This window comes from Anolis sagrei, chromosome Y (assembly GCF_037176765.1).
Source record: "Anolis sagrei isolate rAnoSag1 chromosome Y, rAnoSag1.mat, whole genome shotgun sequence".
In the NCBI taxonomy this organism is placed as follows: Eukaryota; Metazoa; Chordata; class Lepidosauria; order Squamata; family Dactyloidae; genus Anolis; species Anolis sagrei.
In genome coordinates this window covers 61,990,343-62,014,694 of record NC_090035.1, presented here as the reverse complement: position 1 = coordinate 62,014,694, position 24,352 = coordinate 61,990,343, and the positions used below count along the sequence as shown (strand labels likewise).

At 42.5% G+C, this 24,352-nt stretch overlaps 1 protein-coding gene across 2 annotated transcripts in view; it reads left to right on the top strand.

Moving 5' to 3' along the window:
* Positions 1-24,352, top strand: part of LOC137095505 (polycomb protein SCMH1-like) — a 146,000-nt gene that overhangs the window by 23,693 nt on the left and 97,955 nt on the right. For both annotated transcript variants that reach the window (XM_067462253.1, XM_067462251.1), the window contains exons 6-7: positions 606-849; positions 1,744-1,976. In XM_067462253.1, coding sequence (XP_067318354.1) covers positions 606-849; positions 1,744-1,976 — 477 coding nt within the window. The remainder of the gene's footprint in view (positions 1-605; positions 850-1,743; positions 1,977-24,352) is intronic.

Here is a 24,352-nt window from a genome sequence, read left to right as displayed (position 1 = left end):
ATTCACAGATATCATGAAGAAGAAGGACAGCTTGCTTAGCTGAAACTGTTTCTTTCAGTGGTCATCTGTAAAATGCCATGATCCTGCCCATCCTGTATCATGAACATCCAGGTTGCATTGTCTTCTGCCTTGAGGTTATGGAATTGGAGATTTGGGTGGCAACTACATTTATGTACCACAGCAGTGCAGAGGACAATACATCAGATAATGAAAGGAATGACAGTGGTGTAAAATCTTCTGACAAGGAAGATTAAAATGTTTAAATATGTAAATTTGTTTCTCTGAACATTTGTATGTTCTCTCAAGTTGTTTTCAACATTGTTTTATTAAATAGTTGTTGTTTTGGAACCAAAAAAGGCTTTTTTCTCTCGTGTAATAGTTGCACCACTTTTTTTGCTAAAAAAGGAGGAAATATGACTATCATACCATGAAAAATGGTAGCTCTGTTCGGGCATGAGCACAGACACCATATGAATGATCAGGATACTTTATTAGATTATACAATACTTGAAGTATAAATCTAAGTATAAAATTATCATATATTGTTATAATAAGTTTTATTTTCAAGCTGGGGTGTGTTTCTTTTTCTGTGTCCTTTTGTCCAGGAACCACCATCTCCATCCCAGAATTTCTTTAAGATTGGGATGAAACTGGAGGCTGTAGACAGGAAAAATCCACATTTCATCTGCCCAGCTACTATTGGTGAGGTGCGAGGTTCTGAGGTCCTCATCACTTTTGATGGCTGGAGAGGAGCATTTGATTACTGGTGCCGCTATGATTCTCGAGACATCTTTCCTGTTGGCTGGTGTTCACTGACTGGTGACAACTTGCAGCCCCCTGGAACAAAAGGTGAGTGTACTCTCATACTTCTGCCACATTTAATCAGTGCTTTTTTCCAATAAAGGAGGATATAGCTGTGAATAATTCTTCTGTGAAAGCTATTGTGGCCGAAATCACTTGTTGACTTGAGGAGGAGAAGCCAGTTTTGTCTCATTTACATTTGTGACATAAGGGTAGATGTCTTTCGGTTTTCCATACAAATATTCAGAGCCTAATATATGTCTACCATCAACTCTGAATCTTTGGAAACCTGTTTGAGTAGTATAAAAGAAAATTTCACTTACAATCTATGAGAAACCCTTCTGATGATTACTCAGTTAATGGAATATTTTAAGTCCTTGCAAACAAGATAGTAAAATGTGGAGTAGACAACATTGGTGGATTTGTAATTAGTTGAGTGAAAATAGGGCACACCCCGGATTTGCAGATGACACCAAATTAAGAGAGGGTAGAGGTAAAGGTTTTCTCCTGACATTAAGGAGTTTAAACAGGCATGTCCTGTCCAACTCTGGGGGGTTGGTCCTGTCCAACTCTGGGGGTTGGTGCTCATCTTCATTTCGAAGCCAAAGAGCCAGTGTTGTCCATAAACATTTCGAAGCCAAAGAGCCAGTGTTGTCCATAAACATCTCCAAAGTCATGTGGCCAGCATGACTTCATGGGGCATCGTTAATTAAAAGAATTATCTGATAACCCAAAGACTGTGTTATTCAACTTTAGAATGAAGAATGTATCCTTTCCTTTTGTTTATAATTTATACAATGAAATGTTCACAGTAAATTTTGGATTAGTCTATCAGATTAGCAGTCTATGAAAAAGTAAACACTTGTGGCGAAAAGTAACAATTGGGAAAATATTGTGGTGGTAGCTAATTGTCTTCTTTCCCTGCAACTCCTTTTGGGGTAGTGATGATTCCAAAGAGCCCATTCCCTGCCATTGACGTGATATCAGAAAAGAGCAACATGCACAGTAGTATAAAAACTATCCTGGAGCATCAACCTGGACAGAGGGGCCACAAGCCTGGTCGTAAGCGAGGCCGGACACCCAAGACTTTGATCAGTCATCCCAATCCCAACCCCACAAAGACAGCGGAGCCTTTGAAATTCCCCAAAAAGAGAGGACCAAAGCCTGGCAGTAAGGTAGGTGTTGTGTATGCACAACAGTGGATTACATATCCCATCACAATCAGAATCAGTTCTGCTTCAGTACTTTAGAAAATGAAAGGTGGGCAATATAACCATAATATAAAAACAAACAAACAAACTAGTAATCGAGTTCTGAGAACACTGTATCTACTTAGTTAAAGCACTTTTTTCTCACTTTCTATGCAAAAAGTATCTGGAGCAATTGAAGGTGCATTCAATAAAATATAGCCTGTGTCTGTAGTTTAAACAGGCATGACACAAAAGGAAAGGTGAATGGGATGGAAATAGTTAGCCCCAAAGTATTTCCAAGCAAATAAGGGAAGAACTTCTCACAGTTTGGTTTATGCTTCTCCTACTTCTTCTAATACCATAGACAGGAAAAAGAAAGACGTTTAGTGTTCCCAAGTGATCTGGATAGGACTCGTCTTTGTTGACTGATTCTTTGCTCCAGATCTCCCCCCCCCCCCCCCCCGTGTCTTCCTCTAATTTCTTCTTATTTATCTAATCCAATTTTTTTAAAAAATAAGCACACTATATACTTGAATGTAAGCTGACCCGAATGTAAGCCAAGACTCCTAATTTTGCCACAAAAAACTGGGAAAACTTACTGATTTGAGTATAAGCCGAGGGTGGGAAATGCAGCAGCTACTGGGAAATTTCAAAATAAAAATACATACCAAGAAAATTACATTAATTGGGGCATTAGTAGGTTAAATGTTTTTGGATGTTTACATAAAACTGTAATTTAAGATAAGACTGTCCAACTCTGATTTAATCATTATTCTAACCTTGATCAATGTAAATGTGCTTGTGTATCCTCCAATAATCACCATAGTTTATTTTAACTATACATTTTGTTGAAAATGCTGTGTGTATATGAATAAGAAAAAGAGTGAAAGACTGGCATGGGAAGGGGGTGGGAAAGAAGGGCTAGAAACTTGAAAAATTGGAATGGGAAAGAGTGGTTGAGAAAGTGGAAAAATAAGGGGAGAAAGAGGTAGTAGGAAAATCAGGAAAGATTGGGGTGGGAAGGAGGCAACTGTGGAAGGGGGAATGAGTGAGGTGTGAAAAGAGGGGCTGGAAATGTGGGAAAGACCCCAGTCTAGCATGTGAAAGGGTGATTGGGAAAAGCTGGGGAAATTGGGGTAGGAAAGATTGGGGCAGCTGGAAAATTAGGGCAGCTGGAAAAGATTGAGATGGGGAAAGGAAGATTGCAAAATGAGTAAGACTGTGATGCAAAAGGGGGGTGCTGGAAAGGTGGAAAGATTGAAGTGGGGACAAGTGGAGGAGTAGGAAAGACTGAAGTTGGAAAGGGGGCTGGGAAAATGGGAAAGAACGGGGTGAGAAAGGGGCTGGGAAAGTGGGAAACTGTTGTGAGAGAAGGGGCAGGACTGAAAGAGAGGCTGGAACCTGGGAAAGGCTGAAATGGAAAGGGAGCTGGAAAAGTGGGAGTGAGGGGCTTGGGATAGTAAAGACAGGGATAGGAAGGGGGAAACTGGAAAAAGAAGACTGGGTGGAAAAGGGGTGATGGAAAAGTGTTGAAAAAACTGAGATGGGAAGGACTGAGGAGAGGAAGGTGAGCAGCCTCTCCTCCCCTCTCGGCACAGCAACCGAGGGTTTCTTTCAGCCCCTCACCTTCCCATCAGGACTCTCACTCAAGCATAAGTGGAGGGGGGGCTTTTTCAACCTAAAAAAAGGCTGAAAACTAGGCTTATACTTGAGTATATAGATATTTTTTAAAAGCCACTTCGCTTTTCCTTAAAACTCTTAAAGTGCCCACTCCCAACCTTCTTTTTCTTGGAGTATAAAATTTAAACAGAGTAATTTCTCCATAGTTTTTTTTCCTATGTCATAGAAAGCTTATCAAAAATTTCGGACAGCATCTCTGGCCTAACCACTGTTTCTTCCTTTCCTCTAAATCTGCTCTCTTCTGGTGGAAGGGTAGAACGTGCCCTTGGATTTATCAAGACTAGCAGGAGAACTGGTGCAGGCAAGTAAGGTAAACTCCCTCCGTAGCACTGCATTTTTGCCAGCCTCCATCAGGCTAAATTGGGTCAAGTGTCAGGAAGGCAATTGTCCCAGTATTGCAGGAGAAGGTAAGGACAGGGGCCACTCATAAATGATTGGGAATGGGCCTCCTCTGCTTCATTCCATGCAGTCATTGCCAAAGAGGCCATCACCATTAGAACAGCAAGAGTGGGAAAAACCCAGTGGGAGGGCAGGTGGTGGGAAGATGAGCATATGATTTCCCTCTCCTTCTCCATATTGTGACAGGAATGCTATGCCAGAAAGGGTACTGGACTCCAGAGGAGAACAGATAGGGATCCCATCTCCCTTAGTCTGGTTTTGCACAGCACTCTGGTGATCAGAAGGAACAGTTTTGGATCTCAGGAGGGCCATGACACTAGCATTCAGAACTCCACAACCAGATGGATTTACCTATGTTGGAAGCAAAGACGTAGGAGATATTATCTCAGACATGGATGGCTGTCATCTTGAACATGTGACGAGAGAAGTAAACGAGCTCGTAAATGCAGCAGAGGACATCTCAACCTTCAGTTATGGTGCAGCCTGTTGTTCATTCGTTCAGTCGTCTCCGACTCTTCGTGACCTCATGGACCATCCCACACCAGAGCTCCCTGTCAGCCGTCACCACCCCCAGCTCCTTCAAGGTCAGTCCAGTCACTTCAAGGATGCCATCCATCCATCTTGCCCTTGGTCAGCCCCTCTTCCTTTTACCTTCCATTTTCCCCAGCATAATTGTCTTCTCTAGGCTTTGCTGTCTCCTCATGATGTGGCCAAAGTACTTCAACTTTGTCTCTAATATCCTTCCCTCCAATGAGCAGTCGGCTTTATTTCCTGGAGGATGGACTGGTTGGATCTTCTCGCAGTCCAAGGCACTCTCAGAACTTTCCTCCAATACCACAGTTCAAAAGCATCTATCTTCCTTCGCTCAGCCTTTCCTAAGGTCCAACTCTCACATCCGTAGGTTACTATAGGGAGTACCATGGCTTTGACTATGCGGATCTTTGTTGCCAGGCTGATGTCTCTACTCTTTATTATTTTATCGAGATTGGACATTGCTCTCCTCCCAAGAAGTAAGCGTCTTCTGATTTCCTGGCTACAGTCTGCATCTGCAGTGATCTTTGTGCCTAGAAATACAAAGTCTGTCACAACCTCCACATTTTCTCTCTCTATTTTCCAGTTGTCAATCATTCTTGTTGCCATAACCTTGGTTTTTTTGATGTTTAGCTGCAACCCAGCTTTTGCGCTTTCTTCTTTCACCTTGATTAGAAGGCTCCTCAGCTCCTCCTCGCTTTCGGCCATCAGAGTGGTGTCATCTGCAAATCTGAGGTTCTTAATGTTTCTTCCAGCAATTTTCACCACAGCTTTGTATTCATCAAGCCCCGCACATCGCATGATATGTTCTGCATACACGTTAAAAAGGTTGGGTGAGAGTATGCAGCCTTGCCGTACGCCTTTCCCAATCTTGAACCAGTCTGTTGTTCCGTGGTCAGTTCTTATTGGATGGTGCAGCCTGCCAAGGCCAAATTTATGAACCCCTCCATAAGAAGCATAGGAAGCATTACCATTTGGACTCTGAACTTGGAATTTATCTCACTCCCAATAGCTACTGTGTACTAAAACTATAAACCTACAAGGACTTTAACTTTGGACTGTTTACATTGGGACTTGATTTGAATCTTATGTTGTTTGTTTAATCGGGATTTGGAAAAAACATAACAAGTGAAGGGGTTCATATTAAGATACCAGATGGAGGAAGTTGAAGACACTACTACTCATGATCATGAGGAAGATCTTGATCATACCAGCATGGCCCAGGAGAACTTTCTGAAGTCATGCGTATGATGTTGCCCCTACAAGCCCATCAAGATCTACTCACACAGGGTCAATTCACTACCACAACCTGGAGTAACTATAGCTCCACACCTGGACCATGTTAAATGACTACAGCTATTTGAATAAAGTTATTCTTATTATTTATTATTTACAGTTCTTATATTCCTCCCTTCTCACCCCGCAGGGGACTCAGGGCGGATTACAGTAAACACATATATGGCAAACATTCAATGCCAGTTTGACAAACAACATTTAACAGACAAAGGCTATTTAACTTTTTTTTTCTGGCCGCCAGGGGAGCTGCTGCTTTCATCGTCCATCAACGACACCGATGAAGTTCTTACGCATTCCACATTCCCCGGAGTCTTCTTTCTTTATGGCCTCATAAATTAGTTAAATTTAGCCTCCCACACAAGTTGGTCCCTTATTTTCCTACTTGACAGATGCAACTGTCTTTCGGGTTGCAAAGGTCGACAACGGGCTACACAATGGCTGGACACCCACTCCAGCCCGGGCTGGCTTCGAACTCATGACCTTTTGGTCAGAGTGATCTTAATGCAGCTGACACTCAGCCAGCTGTGCCACAATCCCGGTGGACACTATTCTGGTCTCCATGCCATCTTCTACTAACAGGGCGTTTTAGGGTGTTCTGCAGATGGTGCAGGCATAAGCAAACGGATTGTGCCAATTTCTCAATTCCTTCATACAGTTTCTCCAGAATGGCATTGAGAGACAGACCATGGCCATCAGTACGCTGCTATCATGTGATCAGACAAAGAAGACCACCTCGCATCCCTAGCACAGTGCAGGCAATTCTTGAAGGCATCGGTAATATCATCATTTAACAAAAGAGTCACTCAGGCCCCTTCTACACTTCCATATAATCCAGATTATCAAAGAAAAAAAATCCACATTATCTGCTTTGGATTATATGTGTCTACATTGTCATATAATCTAGTTCAAATCAGATAATCTTGATTTTACATGACAGTATAAAAGGGGCCTCGAGTATTTTTCTTGAAAAGTCCTGTTTCCAACCATTGTCACCTCAGCACTTAGGGTGCTGGAGCTCAGAGCAATTTTTGCAAGTTAAGAAGCTCTTTATCTTCAGACCAGACTCAGTGATGTTGTGGTTGGACCCAACCTTCATTCTCAGGTTGAACTCGTCCTTTCGTAGAATGTAAGAATTTATTTTTTTGTCCTTCTGCCTGCCTCCACTGAAGGAGCTGGAAAAGATCTGGCGCACACCTTGGATGAGCGCAATGCCATCTGAATTTATTTGAAAAACAGCTTCCAGTCCTTGCACTATTTGTCTCCTTCCAACCATACTCCAAGGTCGGGATGTAGAGTGGGTCAAGAGGACTCTGTGTGCCAAGTTTGGTCTTGATCGAACATTAGATGAGGGTTGCAGCAGTCTTGGGAGGGGAGTGGAGGTACTTGAAGTCCCATCGTCCTTGGTTTGTCCTTGAAAGTGCACTAGGATGTAGAGTGGGTCATGGGGACTGTGTGCCAAGTTTGTTCTTGATCAGTCATTGGCGAGGGTCAGAGTGGTCTCAGGAAGTGACTGAAGTGACTGCAAGTCCCATCATCCATTGTCAAATTCTTCCAAAGCGCACCAGGATGTAGAGTGCTTCATGGAGACTCAGTGTGCCAAGTTTGGTCTTTATGGGTAATTGATGAGGGTTGCAGTGGTCTCAAGAATTGAGCAAAGGGACTGCAAGTCCTATAATCCATGGTCCATCCCTGGCCAAACCACACCAGGACATAAGGTGGGTCATGAGAGGTCTGTCCTCCTCGAAAGTACACCAGGATGTAGAGCGGGTCATGGGGATTCTGTGAGCCAAGTTTGGTCTTGATCAGTCATTGGCGAGGGTCTCTGGTCTCAGGAAGTGAGTGAAGTGACTGCGGGCTCTCTGTGCGAATTGTGATCTTGATCCATCATTGTTGGCAGTTGTAATGGTCTCAGGAAGGGAGTGCAGGTATTGCAAGTCCCATCGTTCATGGTGCATCTCCTCCAAACCACACCAGGATGTAGAGTGCATCATGGAGACTCAGTGTGCCAAGTTTGGTCATTTTCGGTAATTAGATGAGGGTTGCAGTGGTCTCAAGAATTGAGCAAAGGTACTGCAAGTCCCATAATCCATGGTCCATCCCCGGCCAAACCAAACCAGGACATAAAGTGGACATAAATTGGGGCATGAAAGATCTATGTGCAAATTTTGGTCTTGATCAGTCATTGGATGAGATTCACAGCGGTCTCAGAAAGTGAGTGATGGTACTGCAAGTCCCAACATCCATGGTTCATTCCCTTCCAAACTGCAGTAGGATGTAGAGTGGGTCATGGGGGTTCTGTGTGCCAAGTTTGGTCTGTATTGGTTATTTCCTGACTCAGCCCCTGGCCTTTTCCTTTCCTCTCTTTGTCATCTCGGAATCTTGGAATTGTGGCTGGCCAATCAGACCATATGCAAATAGCACCACAGAGGCAGCCAATCAGAAAGCTGACACATACCCGGTTGCACCGCCGCATACAAACTTTGACTTTTATTATATGTATAGCTAGATAGACTAGCTTGGGGACCCGTCGCTGCCCGGGTTATTAGAGAAAGTGGGTAATGGCAGTTTTGTATGCCAAGTTTGGTCTTTATTGGTCATTGGATGACAGTTGCATTGTTTTCAGGAAGTGAGTGAAGGTACTTGAAGTCCTATCAGTCACGGTCCACTCCTCCAAACAGCAGCAGGATATAGAGTGGATCATGGGGGTTCTGTGTGCCAAGTTTTGTCTTTATCAGTCATTCGATGAGGGTGGTAGCAGTTTCAGTAAGTGAGTGAAGGAACTGCAAGTCCCATCATCCAAAGTCCATTCTCCTTCAAACTGCAAGAGGATTCAGAGCGGGTAATGGGGGCTCTGTGTGCTAAGTTTGGTCTTGATCAGTCATTGGATTAGGGTCACAGTGGTTTCAGTAAGTGAGTAAAGGTACTGCAAGTCCCATCATCCATGGCCAACCCTCCTCCAAACTGCAGCGGGATGTAGAGTGGGTTATGGGGCCTCTGTGAAAATTTGGTCTTGATCGGTCATTGGATGAGTGTTGCAGAAGTCTTGGGAAGTGGGTGGAGCTACTTGAAGTCCCATCATCCATAGTCTGTTCTCCTCCAAAGAAAGGAAAGGAGTGCAAGTACTGCAAGTCCCATAGTTCATGGTGCATCCTCTTCCAAACTGTACCAAGATGTAGAGTGCATCATGGAGACTCAGTGTGCCAAGTTTGGTCTTTATTGGTTATTGGATGAGGGTTGCAGAGGTCTCAAGAATTGAGCAAAGGTACTGCAAGTCCCATAATCCATGGTCCATCCCCGGCTAAACCACACCAGGACGTAAAGTGGATCATGAGAGGTCTATGTGCCAAGTTTTGTCCTGATAAGTCATTGGATGAGGTTAACAGCGGTCTCAGAATGCAAGTCCCATCATCCATGGTTCATCCTCCTCCAAACTGCAGTAGGATGGCCTTTTCCTTTCCTCTCTTTGTCATCTCGGAATCTTGGAATTGAGGCTGGCCAATCAGAGACCATATGCAAATTTCCTTCTCTCATGCCCCTGTTTCCGTCATGAACCCTTTTCTCCACCAGGGGCTCCTATTGAAGCTGGCCAATCTCAGACCATAGGCAAATAGCACCACAGTGGCAGCCAATCGGTGTCAGGATCCAGTTTCCGGAGCCCAGACTTTGGCGCCGAAAACTAGATTCCTGACGTTTCACCCCGATAAGGAATCTGCAGCTGGTGGCCTTGGAGGGAGGCAGTTGTCTGGTGGCGGGAAGCTTTTGCGCGGGGTTTTGGGTTTGGCGGGAGTTCACGTTTTGAACTGGTGGGAGTGTATATAAGGGATTGCCTGCTGCGACCAGGCAATCCCGGCTTTGTTGTGTCTTAGTATCTGATAGTAAAGTTCTTTGATTATGATGGAAGTCTCCTGTCGTCATTGAGCCCAGCTATCGTGAGCTGACAAATCAGAATCCTGGAACTTTCAGACTAGCCAATCAGAGACCATATGCAAATCACACCACAGTGGCAGCCAATGAGAAAGCTGGCACATACCTGGTTGCACTGCCGCATACAAACTTTACTTTTATTATACTTTACTTGCTTAGGCGATCCCTCGTTGGACGAGTAAGATGGTCTTCCATTATGGATTTCCCTGTGGGTCCGTATGTGGCTGTGGAGCCCTATTCTTGCTCTGCATCTTCTTCCGCAGTGAGGGCATTGGTTTCCAGGTGGAAGGCGGTCCCGGTCGGGGTTGGCTTGACGCGCCTTCCTCCTGGCACGTTTCTCTCTTTCACCCTCCACTCGTGCCTCCTCAAATTCTGCAACACTGCTGGTCACAGTTGTCCTCCAGCTGGAGCGCTCAAGGGCCAGGGCTTCCCAGTTCTCAGTGTCTATGCCAGAGTTTTTAAGGTTGGCTTTGAGCCCATCTTTAAATCTCTTTTCCTGTCCACCAACGTTCCGTTTTCCGTTCTTAAGTTCGAAGTAGAGCAACTGCTTTGGGAGACGGTAGTCAGGCATCCAGACAACGTGGTCGGCCCAGCGGAGTTGATGTTGGAGGACCATCGCTTCAATGCTGGTGGTCTTTGCTTCTTCCAGCACACTGACGTTTGTCCGCTTGTCTTCCCAGGAGATTTGCAGGATTTTCCGGAGGCAGCGCTGATGGAATCGTTCCAGGAGTTGCATGTGACGTCTGTAGACAGTCCACGTCTCACAGGTATAGAGCAGGGTTGGGAGGACAATAGCTTTATAGACAAGCCCCTTGGTCCCCCTACGGATGTCCCGGTCCTCAAACACTCTCTGCTTCATTCTGGAAAATGCTGCACTTGCAGAGCTCAGGCGGTGTTGTATTTCCAGCAATCTTGGGAAGGGAGTGGAGGTATTTAAAGTCCCAATATCCATTGTCTGTCCTCCTCCAAACTGCACCAAGATGTAGAGTGGGTCATTGGGCCTCTGTGTGCCAAGTTTGGTCTTGATTAGTTATTGGCGAGGGTTTCAATGCTCTCAGAAAGTGAGTGAAGTTACTGCAAGTCTCATCATCCATCTCCAAATCTTTCCAAATGACACGAGGATGTAAAGTGGGTCATGAGAGGTCTATGTGGCAAGTTTGGTCTTGCTCAGTCATTGGATGAGGTTCGCAGAGGTCCCAGAATGTGAGTGAAGGTACAGGAAGTCCCATCATCCATGATCCACCCTCCTCCAAACTGAAACAGGATGTAGATAAGGTCATGGGGGCTCTGTGTGCCAAGTTTGGTTTTGATCGGACATCAGATAAGGGTTGCAGCAGTCTTGGGAAGGGTGTGGAGATACTTGAAGTCCCATCATCCGTCTGTCCTCCTCGAAAGTGAACCAGGATGTAGAGTGGGTCATGGGGACTCTGTGTGTCAAGTTTGGTCTTGATCAGTCATCGGCGAGGGTCTCAGTGGTCTCAGGGAGTGAATGAAGTGACTGCAAGTCCCATCATCCATTGCCAAATTCTTCCAAACCGCACCAGGATGTAGAATGGGTCATGCAGGCTCTCTGTGTAAATTGTGGTCCTGACCCATCATTGTTGGCAGTTGTAAAGGTCGTAGGAAGATAGTGCAGGTATTGCAAGTCTCATTGTCTATGGTGCATCCTCCTCCAAACTGCACCAAGATGTAGTGTGCATCATGGAGACTCAGTGTCCCAAGTTTGGTCTTTATTGCTAATTGGATGAGGGTTGCAGTGAATTGAGTAAAGGTACTGCAAGTCCCATAATCCATGATAAATCCCCAGCCAAACCACACCAGGACCTAAAGTGGGTCATGAGAGGTCTATGTGCCAAGTTTATATGGCTCGCAGTGGTCTCAGGAAGTTAGTGAAGGTACTGCGAATCCCATCATCCGTGGTCCATCCTCCTCCAAATTGCACCAGAATGGAGAGTAGGTCGTGGGGGTTCTGTGTGCCAAGTTTTGTTCTTGCTCAATCATTGGATGAGGATCACAGTGGTCTCAGAAGGTGAGTTTAGATACTGCAAGTCCTATCATCCATGTGCTGTTCTCCCCCAAACCTCACCAGAATGTTGAGTTGGTCAAGGGCGCTCTCTGCCAAGTTTGGTCTTACTTGGTATTTGGATAAGTGTCGCTGTGGTTTCAGGAAGTGAGTGGAGGTACTGGAAGTTCCATCATCCATCGTCCATCCTCCAAACAGTACCAGGAAGTAGAGTGGCCCATGGGGGCTCTGTGTGCCAACAGTGGTCTTGATTGGTCATTAATGAGGGTTGCAGCAGTCTTGGGAAGTGAGTGGAGGTATTCCAAGTCCCATCATCCATTGTCCATCATGCTTGAAACAGCATCAGGATAGAGAATGGGTTATGAGAGCTCTGTGCTGACTTTGGTCTTGATCAGTCATTGGATGAGGTTTGCAGAGGTCTCAGAATGTGAGTGAAGGTACTGGAAGTTCCATCATCCATGGTCCATCCTCCTCCAAGCAGCACCAGGATGTACAATGGGTCATGCGGGCTCTGCGTGCCAACTTTGGATGGGATGAGATGAGGGTTGGAACAGTCTTGGGAATTGAGTGGAGGTACTTCAGGTCCTATCATCCATGGTCCATTGTGCTGGAAACTGCACCAGGATGTAGAGTGGGTCATGCAGGCTCTCAGTGTGAATTGTGGTCCTGATCCATCATTATAGGCAGTTGTAATGGTCTTAGGAAGGGAGTGCAGGTATTGCAAGTCCCATCGTCCATGGTGCATCCTCCTCCAGACTGCACCAGGATGCTCAGTGTGCCAAGTTTGGTCTTTATCGGTAATTGGATGAAGGTTGCAGTGGTCTCAAGAATTGAGCAAAGGTACTGCAAGTCCCATAATCCATGGTCCACCCCTGGCCAGACCACACCAGGTCATGAGAGGTCTATGTGGCAAGTTTGGTCCTGATCAGTCATTGGATGAGGTTAACAGCGGTCTCAGAAAGTGAGTGATGTTACTGCCAGTCCCATCATCCATGGTCCATCCTCCTCCAAACTGCAGTAGGATGTCGAGTGGGTCTTGCAGGCTCTGTGTGCCAAGTTTGGTCTGTATTGGTAATTTTCTGATAGAGCCCCTGGCCTTTTTCTTTCCTCTCTTTGTCATCTCGGAATCTTGGAATTGTGGCTGGCCAATCAGAGACCATATGTAAATTTCCTTCTCTCATGACTCTGTTTCTGTCATGAACCCTTTTCTCCACCAGGGGCTCCTCTTGAAGCTAGCCAATCAGAGACCATATGCAAATAGCACCACAGCGGCAGACAATAAAAAAGCTGGCACATACTCCTCCGCTCGCACCTCCACACGTCCGCCGCATACAAACTTTGACTCTTATTATATGTATAGACTAGCTTGGGGACCTGGCACTGCCCGGGTTATTTGAGAAAGGAATTGTGTATCAAGGTTGGTCTTTATCAGTTATTTATATGGCTCGAAGTGGTTTCAGGAAGTTAGTGAAGGTACTGCGAGTTGCATCATCTGTGGTCCATCCTTCTCCAATCTGCACCAGGATGGAAAGTGGGTCATAGGGGCTCTGTGTGGAAAGTGTGGTCTTGATTGGTCATTAGATGAGTGTTGCCGAATTTTTGGAAAGTGAGTGGAGGTACTTGAAATCCCATCATCCATAGTCTGTACTCCAAATGCACCAGGATGTAGAGTGGGTCATTGGGGCTCCGTGTGCCAAGTTTGGTCTTTTTTTTTTAATATTCTTTACCGAGGTTTTTTATATTACATAATAGTTTGAAACAAGAAAAGAGGAAAAGAGTAAAGAAGAAAAAAAAATAGATAGGATAGAGTACAGAAAGTTAAAAGGAAAACTCAAGAAGTGGTCTTGCACCATTAGAAGTTTTCCCTTCTTCAGGTTGATTTCCAGAGCTCTTCGAGGATGGTTTCTTCCTTTTCTTTCGTGCTTCTTTCTCTTTAATTTTCGTTAAATGTTTATAAAACTTTTTGACTAGTCTAAAATAAATAATTGTATACTTGTATAATAGTCTTTCAATAATTTTTTGGATTAGTTTTTGCCTCATCACTACTATTGCCCTAAATATTCATTAAATGGTGTCCAATCCGTGCTTATCTCTGCTATTCCTTTATTTCTTTGTAGTAGATAGCATAGTCTGTCCATATTTTTAACATCCAGTATTTTTCTTTTCCATTCTTCAGTTGTTGGTATTTCTTCCTTCCTCCACAATCTGCCGTAGCACATCATGGCTGCTATTGTGGAGAGAAATATCAATTTGTCTATATTTCTCTCAATTTTCATATCTGTAATACTCAATAAGAATAACTCAGGTTTTAGGGGGATTTTAATTTTCAGATTTTTTTGTAAGTTGTTGTGAATTTCCTTCCAATAACTTCTTGCTTTTTTGCATTGCCACCACATATGGTAGAATGTGCCTTCTGCCGTTCCACATTTCCAACACTTAGGGTTAAATTCTTATAACATTTACTTAATTTGTAAGGTGTCATGTACCATCTAAAGAATATTTTTGACCAATTTTCTTGCATATCATATGCCCGTAAATACTTTATTTTTTTCTTCCAAATTGATTCCCATTCTTCTAATCCTATTGATCTACCCACATTTCTCGCCCATTTTATCATGCACTCTTTTACTCCTTCCTCTTCTGTGCTCCATCCATATACATTTTTTTGTATATTCTGTTTATTTTTTTTCTTACCTGTATCTCATTTTGTATCCCATTTATTTCCCTTTGTCTCGAATCCTGTTTTTTTGTCGCTCCCAAAATATTCTTGAATCTGTCTGTATTGTAGCCAGGTCATATTTGGGTAATATTTTTTGATTTCCACTAAAGATCTTAAATTTATTTCTTCTTTCTCTTCTTTTATTAACTCTTTATAATTTGGCCATTTAATCCACCTTAGTTCCCTTCTTTGGCAGGATTCCAACGGTGATACCCATACTGGAGTTTTGTTATAAATTCTTTTTTGTGTGTTTATTCCATGTTTTGATAATCGCTGCCCTAATGAGATGATTTCCAAAATTCTTTTCAAATTTTATTTTATTGTACAAAATGTATGCATGCCATCTCCTTCGTAAATCAAAGCCCTCTAAATTCAGTAATTTTTCATTCTTTAATTTTATCCACTCCGTAGACCATGATAGTGCACAGACTTCCGTGTATAGTCCAAGATCCGGTAGTGCTAGTCCACCCCTTTTCTTTTTGTCTGTCAAGTTTTTGAAGCTTATCCTGGGTTTCTTATTTAGCCAAATAAAATTTTTAATATCTTTATTCCATTCCTTGATTCCTTATTGGCAGATTTTGAAATAAGAATAACATCCTTGGTAGGACATTCAAGAAATTCTCCCTAAAAGTGATATCTTTATGCAAGAAATTCTCCCTAAAAGTGATATCTTCAAATTTTTCCATTTTTCTAAATCCTTTTTAATCTCCATCCATGTTTTCAAATAATTTTTTTGCAAAAGCTGAGTTTTTTGGTGTGATTGTAATTCCTAAATATTTGATTTTAGAAACTATTCTTATCTTCCGGTTTCGTTAATTTGATTTGCTTTTTTCTTTGATATGTTTTTTGTTATTGCTTCTGTCTTGTCTAAATTTAGTTTAAATCCCGCCACTTTTCTGAATTCCCTAATTGTCTCCATCCATTTATTTAAATTCCTGTTTGGTTCCTCAATTATACACATAATGTGCTGGAACAACTGTACCAGGATCTCCAATTTTGTTTGCTTTGCATTAAATGCTTGTTTGCAATCCCAGGCTTGGGATTTTGCAGCAGGGTGGCTTCCTGCTATAGTTTGCAATCATAGGGCAAGCCACCTGTCAGTTATAGTTAGGTTCCCTGGTCCCGCCCCTTTTTGAGTTTTGGAGGGAATAGGAGCCTTTTTGGGTTAGTTCTCACAGAGAAGCCTTTCGCACAGGACATAAAACGAAGTAGCTCCTGTAGAAAGCTTCGTCTTCTACAGCTTGGCCGGGGAGATACACAGCCTACAGCCTACAGCTTGGCCGGGGAGAAAAGGCCCCACTGCTCGGCTGAGGGACTTTAGCCGGCCACCACAGCAACCTGAACTCCTTCTTTTTCCCTGGAGGTCTACAAAGCTCTGTTGGGGCAAGGGTCACTCGCGGAAGCCAGACGCAGTTGGTACCGGGTGCAGGGACTCCACGTCAACAGAGGCAAGTACAGACTGCCCAGATTAGAAGTTAGGATTTCCCCATTAGTTAATTACAGTTAAAAAGACAGTGCCTGTTCCCAGTGAACAAGATTGCAAGGGCCAATATACAGTTAAGAAAGCTTGAAAGTACCTGTTTGTTTTCATCAATAAAGAACTTTGTTGGACTTACTTTAAGCCTCTACAGCACTCTGTTTGGGGGAATCTAAGGGCCTTTGATCTGAGGCAGCCCCGGCGTCCCGTTGGGCACACAGAATGTATGCCCTGTCTACAGTTATGTGCACAGGCCCAGCTTGCGACATCACACATAATATCATCACCAAATGCTCTACACTTATATGAGTAGCCGTTTATCATTGCCCCTTTCAATTCTTTATTTTCTCCTATATTATTAAGGAGGATTTCTAATGTTGCTATAAATATTAGCGGTGACAGCACCCTTGTCTTGTTCCCTTTCTTATTTCGATCATTCTACTCTCTTGTCCGTTAATTATTATTTTTGCCTGTTGTGTTTTATATATTGCCTCAATTGAATTTTGGAAGTGAAAGCCCATATCCATCTCTCTGAATAACATTTTGAAAAAATTCCAATTTATATTGTCGAGCGCTTTCTCAGCGATCGCGAGAAACATGGCCTCTTTTTGTATATTTTTTTCAAAGTATTCGATCAGGTTAATTATTGTTCTCGCATTTTCGCTTTGATTTCTATCCGGCAGGAATCCAGCTTGTTCCTCCTTAATCCAATTTACTAGAAAATGTTTGAATCTTTCTGCCAGGATACTACTGAATATCTTACAGTCTAAGTTTAGTAATCAAATCGGTCTGTAGTTCTCTACTTGCTCTGAGTTTTTATTTTCTTTTGGCATCACACATATATTGGTTTGCTTCCGTGTGCGAAGATGCAGTAATTATCACTGCCACAAAATTTGAGTAGTAGTCAGCAGAGAAGTAGCTGAATTACAAGTGCTGTTGTGTAACAGGAGAGTAGAGGGAGATTTATTATTTATTTCTCTGTATTTCTGCCACCAACGTGAGGTAAGATGTATTATTGTGAGAAATGGCACACTGGACGCAGAATTGATGGAGATGAGGCAGTCTTCAAACAAAAGTTAACAAATTTATTGAGCACAAAGCGTGTGGTTGCAAGTTGTAACTTTTCTTATAGAACTCAGAATAATACTTGGTTAGTTGAATGTTTCACTCTTTCAGGTTACACAGTATCTTCCTGAGGTGAAGCACTTATTTCTAAACAAAGTTTCAATACAGGGATATCTCCCTTATCTGACCCTCCCTTCATCAGATACTTAATAAGCTTATTCTTTAGCCTTTCCTTAGACTAAAAGAATACTGGCTATGTTTCCCTTATCAGACTCTCTAGCCTCAGAAACTTCCAGTAGCTTAATCTGGCTTTCCAAAGCCTCGAAACTGCTTCACAATTCACTCTCTTTCAGCTACAACCTCCTAATACTTTCCTCTACCAACTCCTCACCCTCCAATCTTAACTCCCTCACTAACTGTCTGTTTTCAAAACTCTCCTCTCTAGGCTCCTCCCACTTCTCTCTCTGCCGGCTTGCCTTGGTCTCGATGGCAACGCAGATGGAGGATTCCTTTGAAATAGGCCGCTCCATTGTTACTGCAGCCAACACAAACCCATAAATACAGTTTAAATCATGCAAATTATTATTAACTTCCTCACACCATGTATTAGGGATTTCCTGGTGTTCTCTTACTTAATTCATTACTTTCTTTAAATAAGGTGTTATGTCTTGTAACTTCTTGTAATATATTGCCGTGTACCCATCCAGGCCTGGTGCCTTGTTCATCTTCAAGTTCTTTATGGCCGTTTGTATCTCCTTTTCTGATATCTCCTTGTTCAGCATTTCTCTTTCTCCATCCGTTATTTTTTGGATTTTCATCTTTCCGAGGTATTTTGTGATGTTTTCATTTTTTATCTGGTCATCTTGGTATAATATCTTTTGAATTGCTTTCTTATTCCCATTTCTTCCGTATGTATCTTTTTGCCTTCTTTTATTTTCGTTATGACTCTCTATTCTTTCTTCCTTCTTAATTTTCTCACCAACCAGGCTCCAGGTTTATTTGCATTTTGGAAATAGTCTGCTCTGATGAATTTCAATTGATTTGCTCTTTCTTCTAACTCCAGGTATTCCCTATCTTTTTGTAATTTTGCTAGATTGTTTATTGCTTCCTTATTCCTTGGGTCTATTTTTAGCTTATTTTTTTCATTGTATATTTTGTCCATTATCTCCTTTTGATTTTGTGTTTTTTCATTTTTTTCCTCGCTTTTTGTTGTATAAAGTGTCCGCGCATCACCACTTTGCTCGCTTCCCATAGTGTAAATATCTTTGTCTTGAATTTCATTATTCTCGAAATATTGTTTCAGCAATTCTTTACTTCTTTTAATATCTTCTTCTTTTATTAGGAGATTTTCATCTAGTTTCCATCTCCAATTTCTTCCTCCTCCTTTAATTTCCATCTCTAGAGGGCAATGATCTGAATCAGATCTTGGAAGTATTTTTATTTTATTTTTTATGTTAGGAATAAGGGATAGCTTATTCCTAACGTATAACGAATAAGTGATAGCTTATTCCTAAGGGACAGCTTTAATAGGGCATTGGGTATCTATCCCGCCATTTTTTCCCTTTCTCCTTTTTGTTTTTTCCTTGATGTCCTGTCCAATTTCCCATCCAGGACGCCGTTAAAGTCTCCCATTATTATTATCTTATCAAATTCTTGTTTAATTATATTAGCTTCTAGTGATTTTATAAATGTAGATTTTGCATCATTGGGGGCATAAATATTACAAATCAGTATTATGGTGTTTTGCCATGTAATTTTTACCCCTACCATTCTTCCCTCCTGGTCTTTAAAGGCAAGCTCTGATTCTATATTTTCTTTAATGTATGTTGCTACTCCTCTTTTCTTTTCAGGGGACGAAGCATTATAAACTTTCCCTAGTGCTTTGTTTTCTAGATGGGCGGTATGTTTATGTGATATATGTGTTTCTTGTATAGCAATCTCTTGACATTTTCTCTTTTTAATATTGTTAAAAACTGTATTTCTTTTATTGGCGTTGTTCAACTTTAATTTGTAGTTTCTTGGGTCTAGATCTTCTTTCTTGGGCGAGGTTGTGCATTGTCTTTTTGTCTGTTTTCCTTTGTATTCAGGTTCATCCTCTCCTTCATCTTCTCTGTCTCTTACTATTCCTTTGTAAAACTGCCTGGCCTTTTCCACTGTTTTTATCCAGTATTTCTGACCTTTATATGTTGTCATCAATCCTTCATGCTTCTCCCATCGGAATCTGATATTCTGTTTTTCTAGTTCATCTGTGAGAAATTTATATTTTCTTCTATTACTGATAACTGGTCCTGGGAATTCTTTCAAAATCACTACTCTTCTGTCTTTATAGCAGATTTTTTTACTACTTGTTCTTAATATTTCATCTCTTGTCACTTTTCTGGTGAATTGGGCTATCACATCTCGGTCAGTTTTGTTCTTTCTTGCAAAGTTCGTATTAACTCTGAAAACCCTGTCCATCTGTTCTTCCATGTATTGTGTTGTGCATTGTAACAGTTCAGCTAATATCTCCGTAGCCTTTTCTCTTATATCTTCTTCTTCTTCTTCCCTTATATTCCTTAGTCTGAGTTGGTATTCTGTTTCTCCCATCTCTAAGTTTTCTTGTCTAGTTACTAGCTTTTGGTTTAATATTTCCAGTGTTTTTATTCTTGTGTGGACCGAGTTCTGTTTCTCTTCCCTTTCATTATTTTTTTCTGCAACTGTTTTATCTCTTCTTTCATTACCTCTTGATCTCTTCTCATCGTTCCCAACTCCTCTTTAATCTTTCTTCAATTCTGCCATTTGTTCTTGAGCTATTTGTTGGTATGCGTCTTGTTTTTCATTCATTTCTGTCAGTTCTTTTCAAATTGCTTTTATTTCTTTCAATAGTTCCTTCATTCTCACATCCTCTCCCAGGGAGAATCTTCTTCCCATATTGTTAATGTTGCCTGTACTGTTTGTGTTGATAGCTTCTTTGGATTCTTTATCTTTATCTGTGTCCTTGTTTATTTCCTTAATTTCCTTGGTTTCCTTGATTTCTTTGCCATTTTTAAGAGACCGAGTTGTGGTTTCCTTGCCATTCTTAACCTTTGTTGCTGCTGCCATTTGTCCCTTATGGATGAACACTTCTATCTGTAAATAAGTTGGTTATTTATTTCTATGGTTCTGTCTTGCATGTATCTTACATATATCTTAAAATTTCTTTTCTAGCAGTTATCCTTTCTAATAATCCTCCCCTTATTGTTTTTCTCTTATTTTTCTTCTACTAACAGTGTTATATCTTGGCCTTTTGGCCTCTAATTTTCCCCTCCTTCTTCCTCTCTTTTCCTTTCTCTCCGCTTGCCCACCTTGTTTACCTTTCTTCGTTCCGCCAGTTTCTTTCCTTTCCGTTTAATTCTTTCCTTTCCTCTCCGTCTATCCGCTTTTGCCCGCTTTTGCCCACTTTTGCCCTTCCTTATGCCTCTTCCACCCTCACTTGTGTCACTGTGATTACCTTCCCCTTCGGTGTTGGTCCGCCCTTCCTGTTTCTCCCTTCTCTTCTCGCCTTCTCTCGCGACTTCTTGCGATCTTTCCTTCCCTCTGATTCCCATTCTCGATCTAGTCTCGTGGGTTTTCCTGGCTAGTTTGTTTTCCCAGCCTCCAGCCTCCGTAGACTAAACAAACTTGCTTCAAGGTCTGTCTTTTCCATTTTTTGGTTGATTAATTATTTTCTATTTCTTCTCCTCTTTCTCTTTCTCTTCTCTTGATTTTTAGAGTAAGTAAAGTTGGTAAGGTTTATAGATGGTTTGCTTTTGTTGGGGTTTAGCTTAATTTTATTCCTTTCTTCTCTACACTCCCCTCTCTCCTTTATTCTCTATTTCCTTCTCGTTTTCTTGCTTTTATTATTTATTAATTACTGAGATTTATTTAGCTTCTTTTGTCCTTATTGTATTAACTTGTATCTGATATCGTATCTTATATTATATATGTTGGCTTTGGACTTTGGACAGTGTGCTCCCACAGAGGTTAGGGAAGCAAGAAGCTATCTTGTTCCCTTCTGCTTCAGGATAAGCCTTGTCTTAAAGGGCACTAGAAATCTGAGTAAGTGTTTAAAATCAGTTGCTTTGAGTGTTGCTTTGTTAGAGTTTAAGTTTGTTAGAGTTTAAGTTTAAGTTTGTTAGAGTTTAAGGGTTTAAAATTAGCTGCTTTGTTTAAAATTAGTTGCTTTGTTTGAGAGGCGGGCGAGGCTACATTCTTTTAGCCAGCACTGCAGGCCAGCAATTAGTGGCCCATTGTTCTGCTTCCTGTTTACCATATATAAGCCAGGCGTGCGCGAACTCACACTCACTAACCTACACTCTCCCAACTGCATACAGACAACAATATAAAACACACACCAAGAGGTCATTAGCAACCTCCAGATGGAACAAACAAAATCTTCCTGTCTCATGCACAAGCTGTGGCATGTTCAGCTTTTTCATGCAACAATTACTCAATTACATTTGCCCCAAGTGTAAACAGATCACTCACATGGAACACAGGATCCGACAATTCGAGGACCGTATTAAGACCCTTAAGGGCATTCAGGAACTTGAGCCGTTCTTAGACACCACACAGCATGCTGTCCTAGACACGCAGCCCATATCACATCAACATTATGGGGAGGCTCAAGAGGAGATCACCTCAGATGTGGACAATCCTCAGGCTTGGAGGAATGTCACCCTTAGAAAGAGACATAGGACCCGGAAGCCTCCTCAGAATACTTCTGCTCAGTTGCAGTTACACAATAGATTCCAAATTCTCACACAGCTATCACTTGACCAAGAAACACAACACATTGAGGAAGACCAGAATGGCTTAGATACTGATCAGTGGCTTGTCCTTGATCAGTGTTTGGGGGATAGCCCTGTCTGGGACAACACTACACAACATTCACACTTGCAATCATGCAGGTGTACCATCCCCAACCATAGACCAGGTGCAACAGGAACACATACAGGAGAACGCTAGGCTCTTGGATGAATCTCAATGGATTGTCCTTGATGAATGCACTGGGGATGTCAAGGAGGAGGACAACACTTTACACCTACACAATTCACACCAACAGGATCACTTTTCTGGGGACCTACACACTACATTGCGCAAAAGGGGCCCTGCCAATCCTGAAAGTAAACAGGTCTTGGTAGTAGGCGACTCCCTCCTTAGAGGAACGGAAGTTGTCATTTCCAGACCAGATGGGATGGCTCGAGAAATATGCTGCCTACCGGGGGCAAAAGTACACCATATCAGAGGCTCACCAGGCTCCTCAAACCCCATCACTGTCCTCCCCTCATGTTGATTCATGTAGGAACCAATGATACTGCTAGGCATACTTTTCAAAAGATCACAAATGATTTTCAAGCTCTAGGAACAAAGCTAAAGCAATGAAATGTACAGGTGGTCTTTTCAACCCTCCTCCCAGTCATAAAACACGATCCTACAAGGGCCATAAAAATAGTACAGGTCAATAACTGGCTTAGAAAATGGTGTCAGGAGGAACGCTTTGGCTTCCTCGACCATGGCCTGCTTTTCCAGGAGGATGGCCTACTGGCAAGGGATGGGGTGCATCTCACACAAGTAGGAAAACACCTTTTTGCTCACAGACTCGCAAACTTCATTAGGCGCACTTTAAACTAGGCCCACTGGGGGAGGGGGACAACAGCCTTGCGAACAATACTTTACCCACAATGTCAGGGAACCGCCAGAAGGCTAAACGGAGGGCTGCACAAACACAAAAAGGACCAGGTACCGAAAGCACAATAATCCCAATTAAACAGCTCAGGGGAAGATCTCAGGGGCTCACATGTCTTTACACTAATGCACAGAGCATGGGAAATAAACATGACGAACTCCAACTTTTAGCACAACACCACAAATATGATATCATAGACATCACTGAAACCTGGTGGGATGACTCCTGTCGCTGGAATGTAGACATCTAGGGCTATAACCTCTTTCACAGAAACCGAACAAAGGGGAGAGGAGGCGGAGTAGCCTTATATGTCAAAAACTCTTATGCTGCAGAAGAAATGCATGACAGCAATCTGGGAAACCAGCTTGAAAGCATCTGGATAAGAAGCAAGGGAACTGGGTCTCAAAAAGATCTTGTTGTAGGAGTCTACTACAGACCTCCAAGCCAGGAGGAAGAACTTGATGAAGTATTCTGCTAACAGTTGACCAAACAGACACAGAGAAGAGATGTAGTAGTCATGGGCGATTTCAACTATCCTGATATTTGCTGGAAAACAAACTCGGCCAAGAGTACAAAGTCCAACAAATTCCTCGCTTGCCTTGCAGACAATTTCTTGGTCCAGAAGGTAGAAGAGGCAACAAGAGGATTGGCTACTCTTGATCTCATCCTAACAAATGTGGAGGACCTGATCGATGTGGTTGAAGTGGTAGGATCCTTAGGGGCAAGTGACCATGTGCTCCTGCAATTTGAGGCACAAAGAAAGGCCGAAACTAAGACAAGTCAAACCTGCATTTTGGACTTTAGGAGAGCTGATTTCCAAAAAATGAAGGAAACGCTGAGCAGCATTCCGTGGACACAGAAAGACAAGGGAGTTACGGATGGATGGGAGTTTCTCAAGAGTGAAATACTCAAGGTGCAGTTGCAAACCGTGCCAACAAAAAAGAAAAAATAGGGCAAGTGCAAAGAAGCCAGAATGGATGTCCAAAGAACTTCTAACTGTGCTGAGACACAAAAGAGACATGCACAAGAACTGGAAAAAGGGAGAAATCACCAAAGAAGAATTCAAACAAATAGCCAACAGCTGTAGGGAAAAGGTCCGCAAGGCTAAAGCACAAAACGAGCTCAGGCTTGCCAGGGACATTAAAAACAATAAAAAGGGATTCTTTTCTTATGTCAGTAGAAAAAGGAAAAACAAGGAGGTGATAGGGCCTCTTCGAGGAGAAGATGGGGCAATGCTGACAGGGAATAGGGAAAAGGCAGAACTACTTAATACCTTCTTTGCCTCGGTCTTCTCACAAAAAGAAAGTCATCTTCAACCTCAGCAAGACGGAGTGGATGAGGGATTTGAGGACATCCAACTCCAAATTGGGAAACAGGTCGTACAGGAATACCTGGCCGCTCTAAATGAGTTCAAGTCCCCTTTCAGGGCCAGATCAACTACACCCAAGAGTATTGAAGGAACTAGCAGAAGTCATTTCGGAACCATTGGCAACCATCTTTGAGAGTTCTTGGAGAACAGGAGAAGTTCCTGCAGATTGGAGGAGGGCCAATGTGGGTGCTC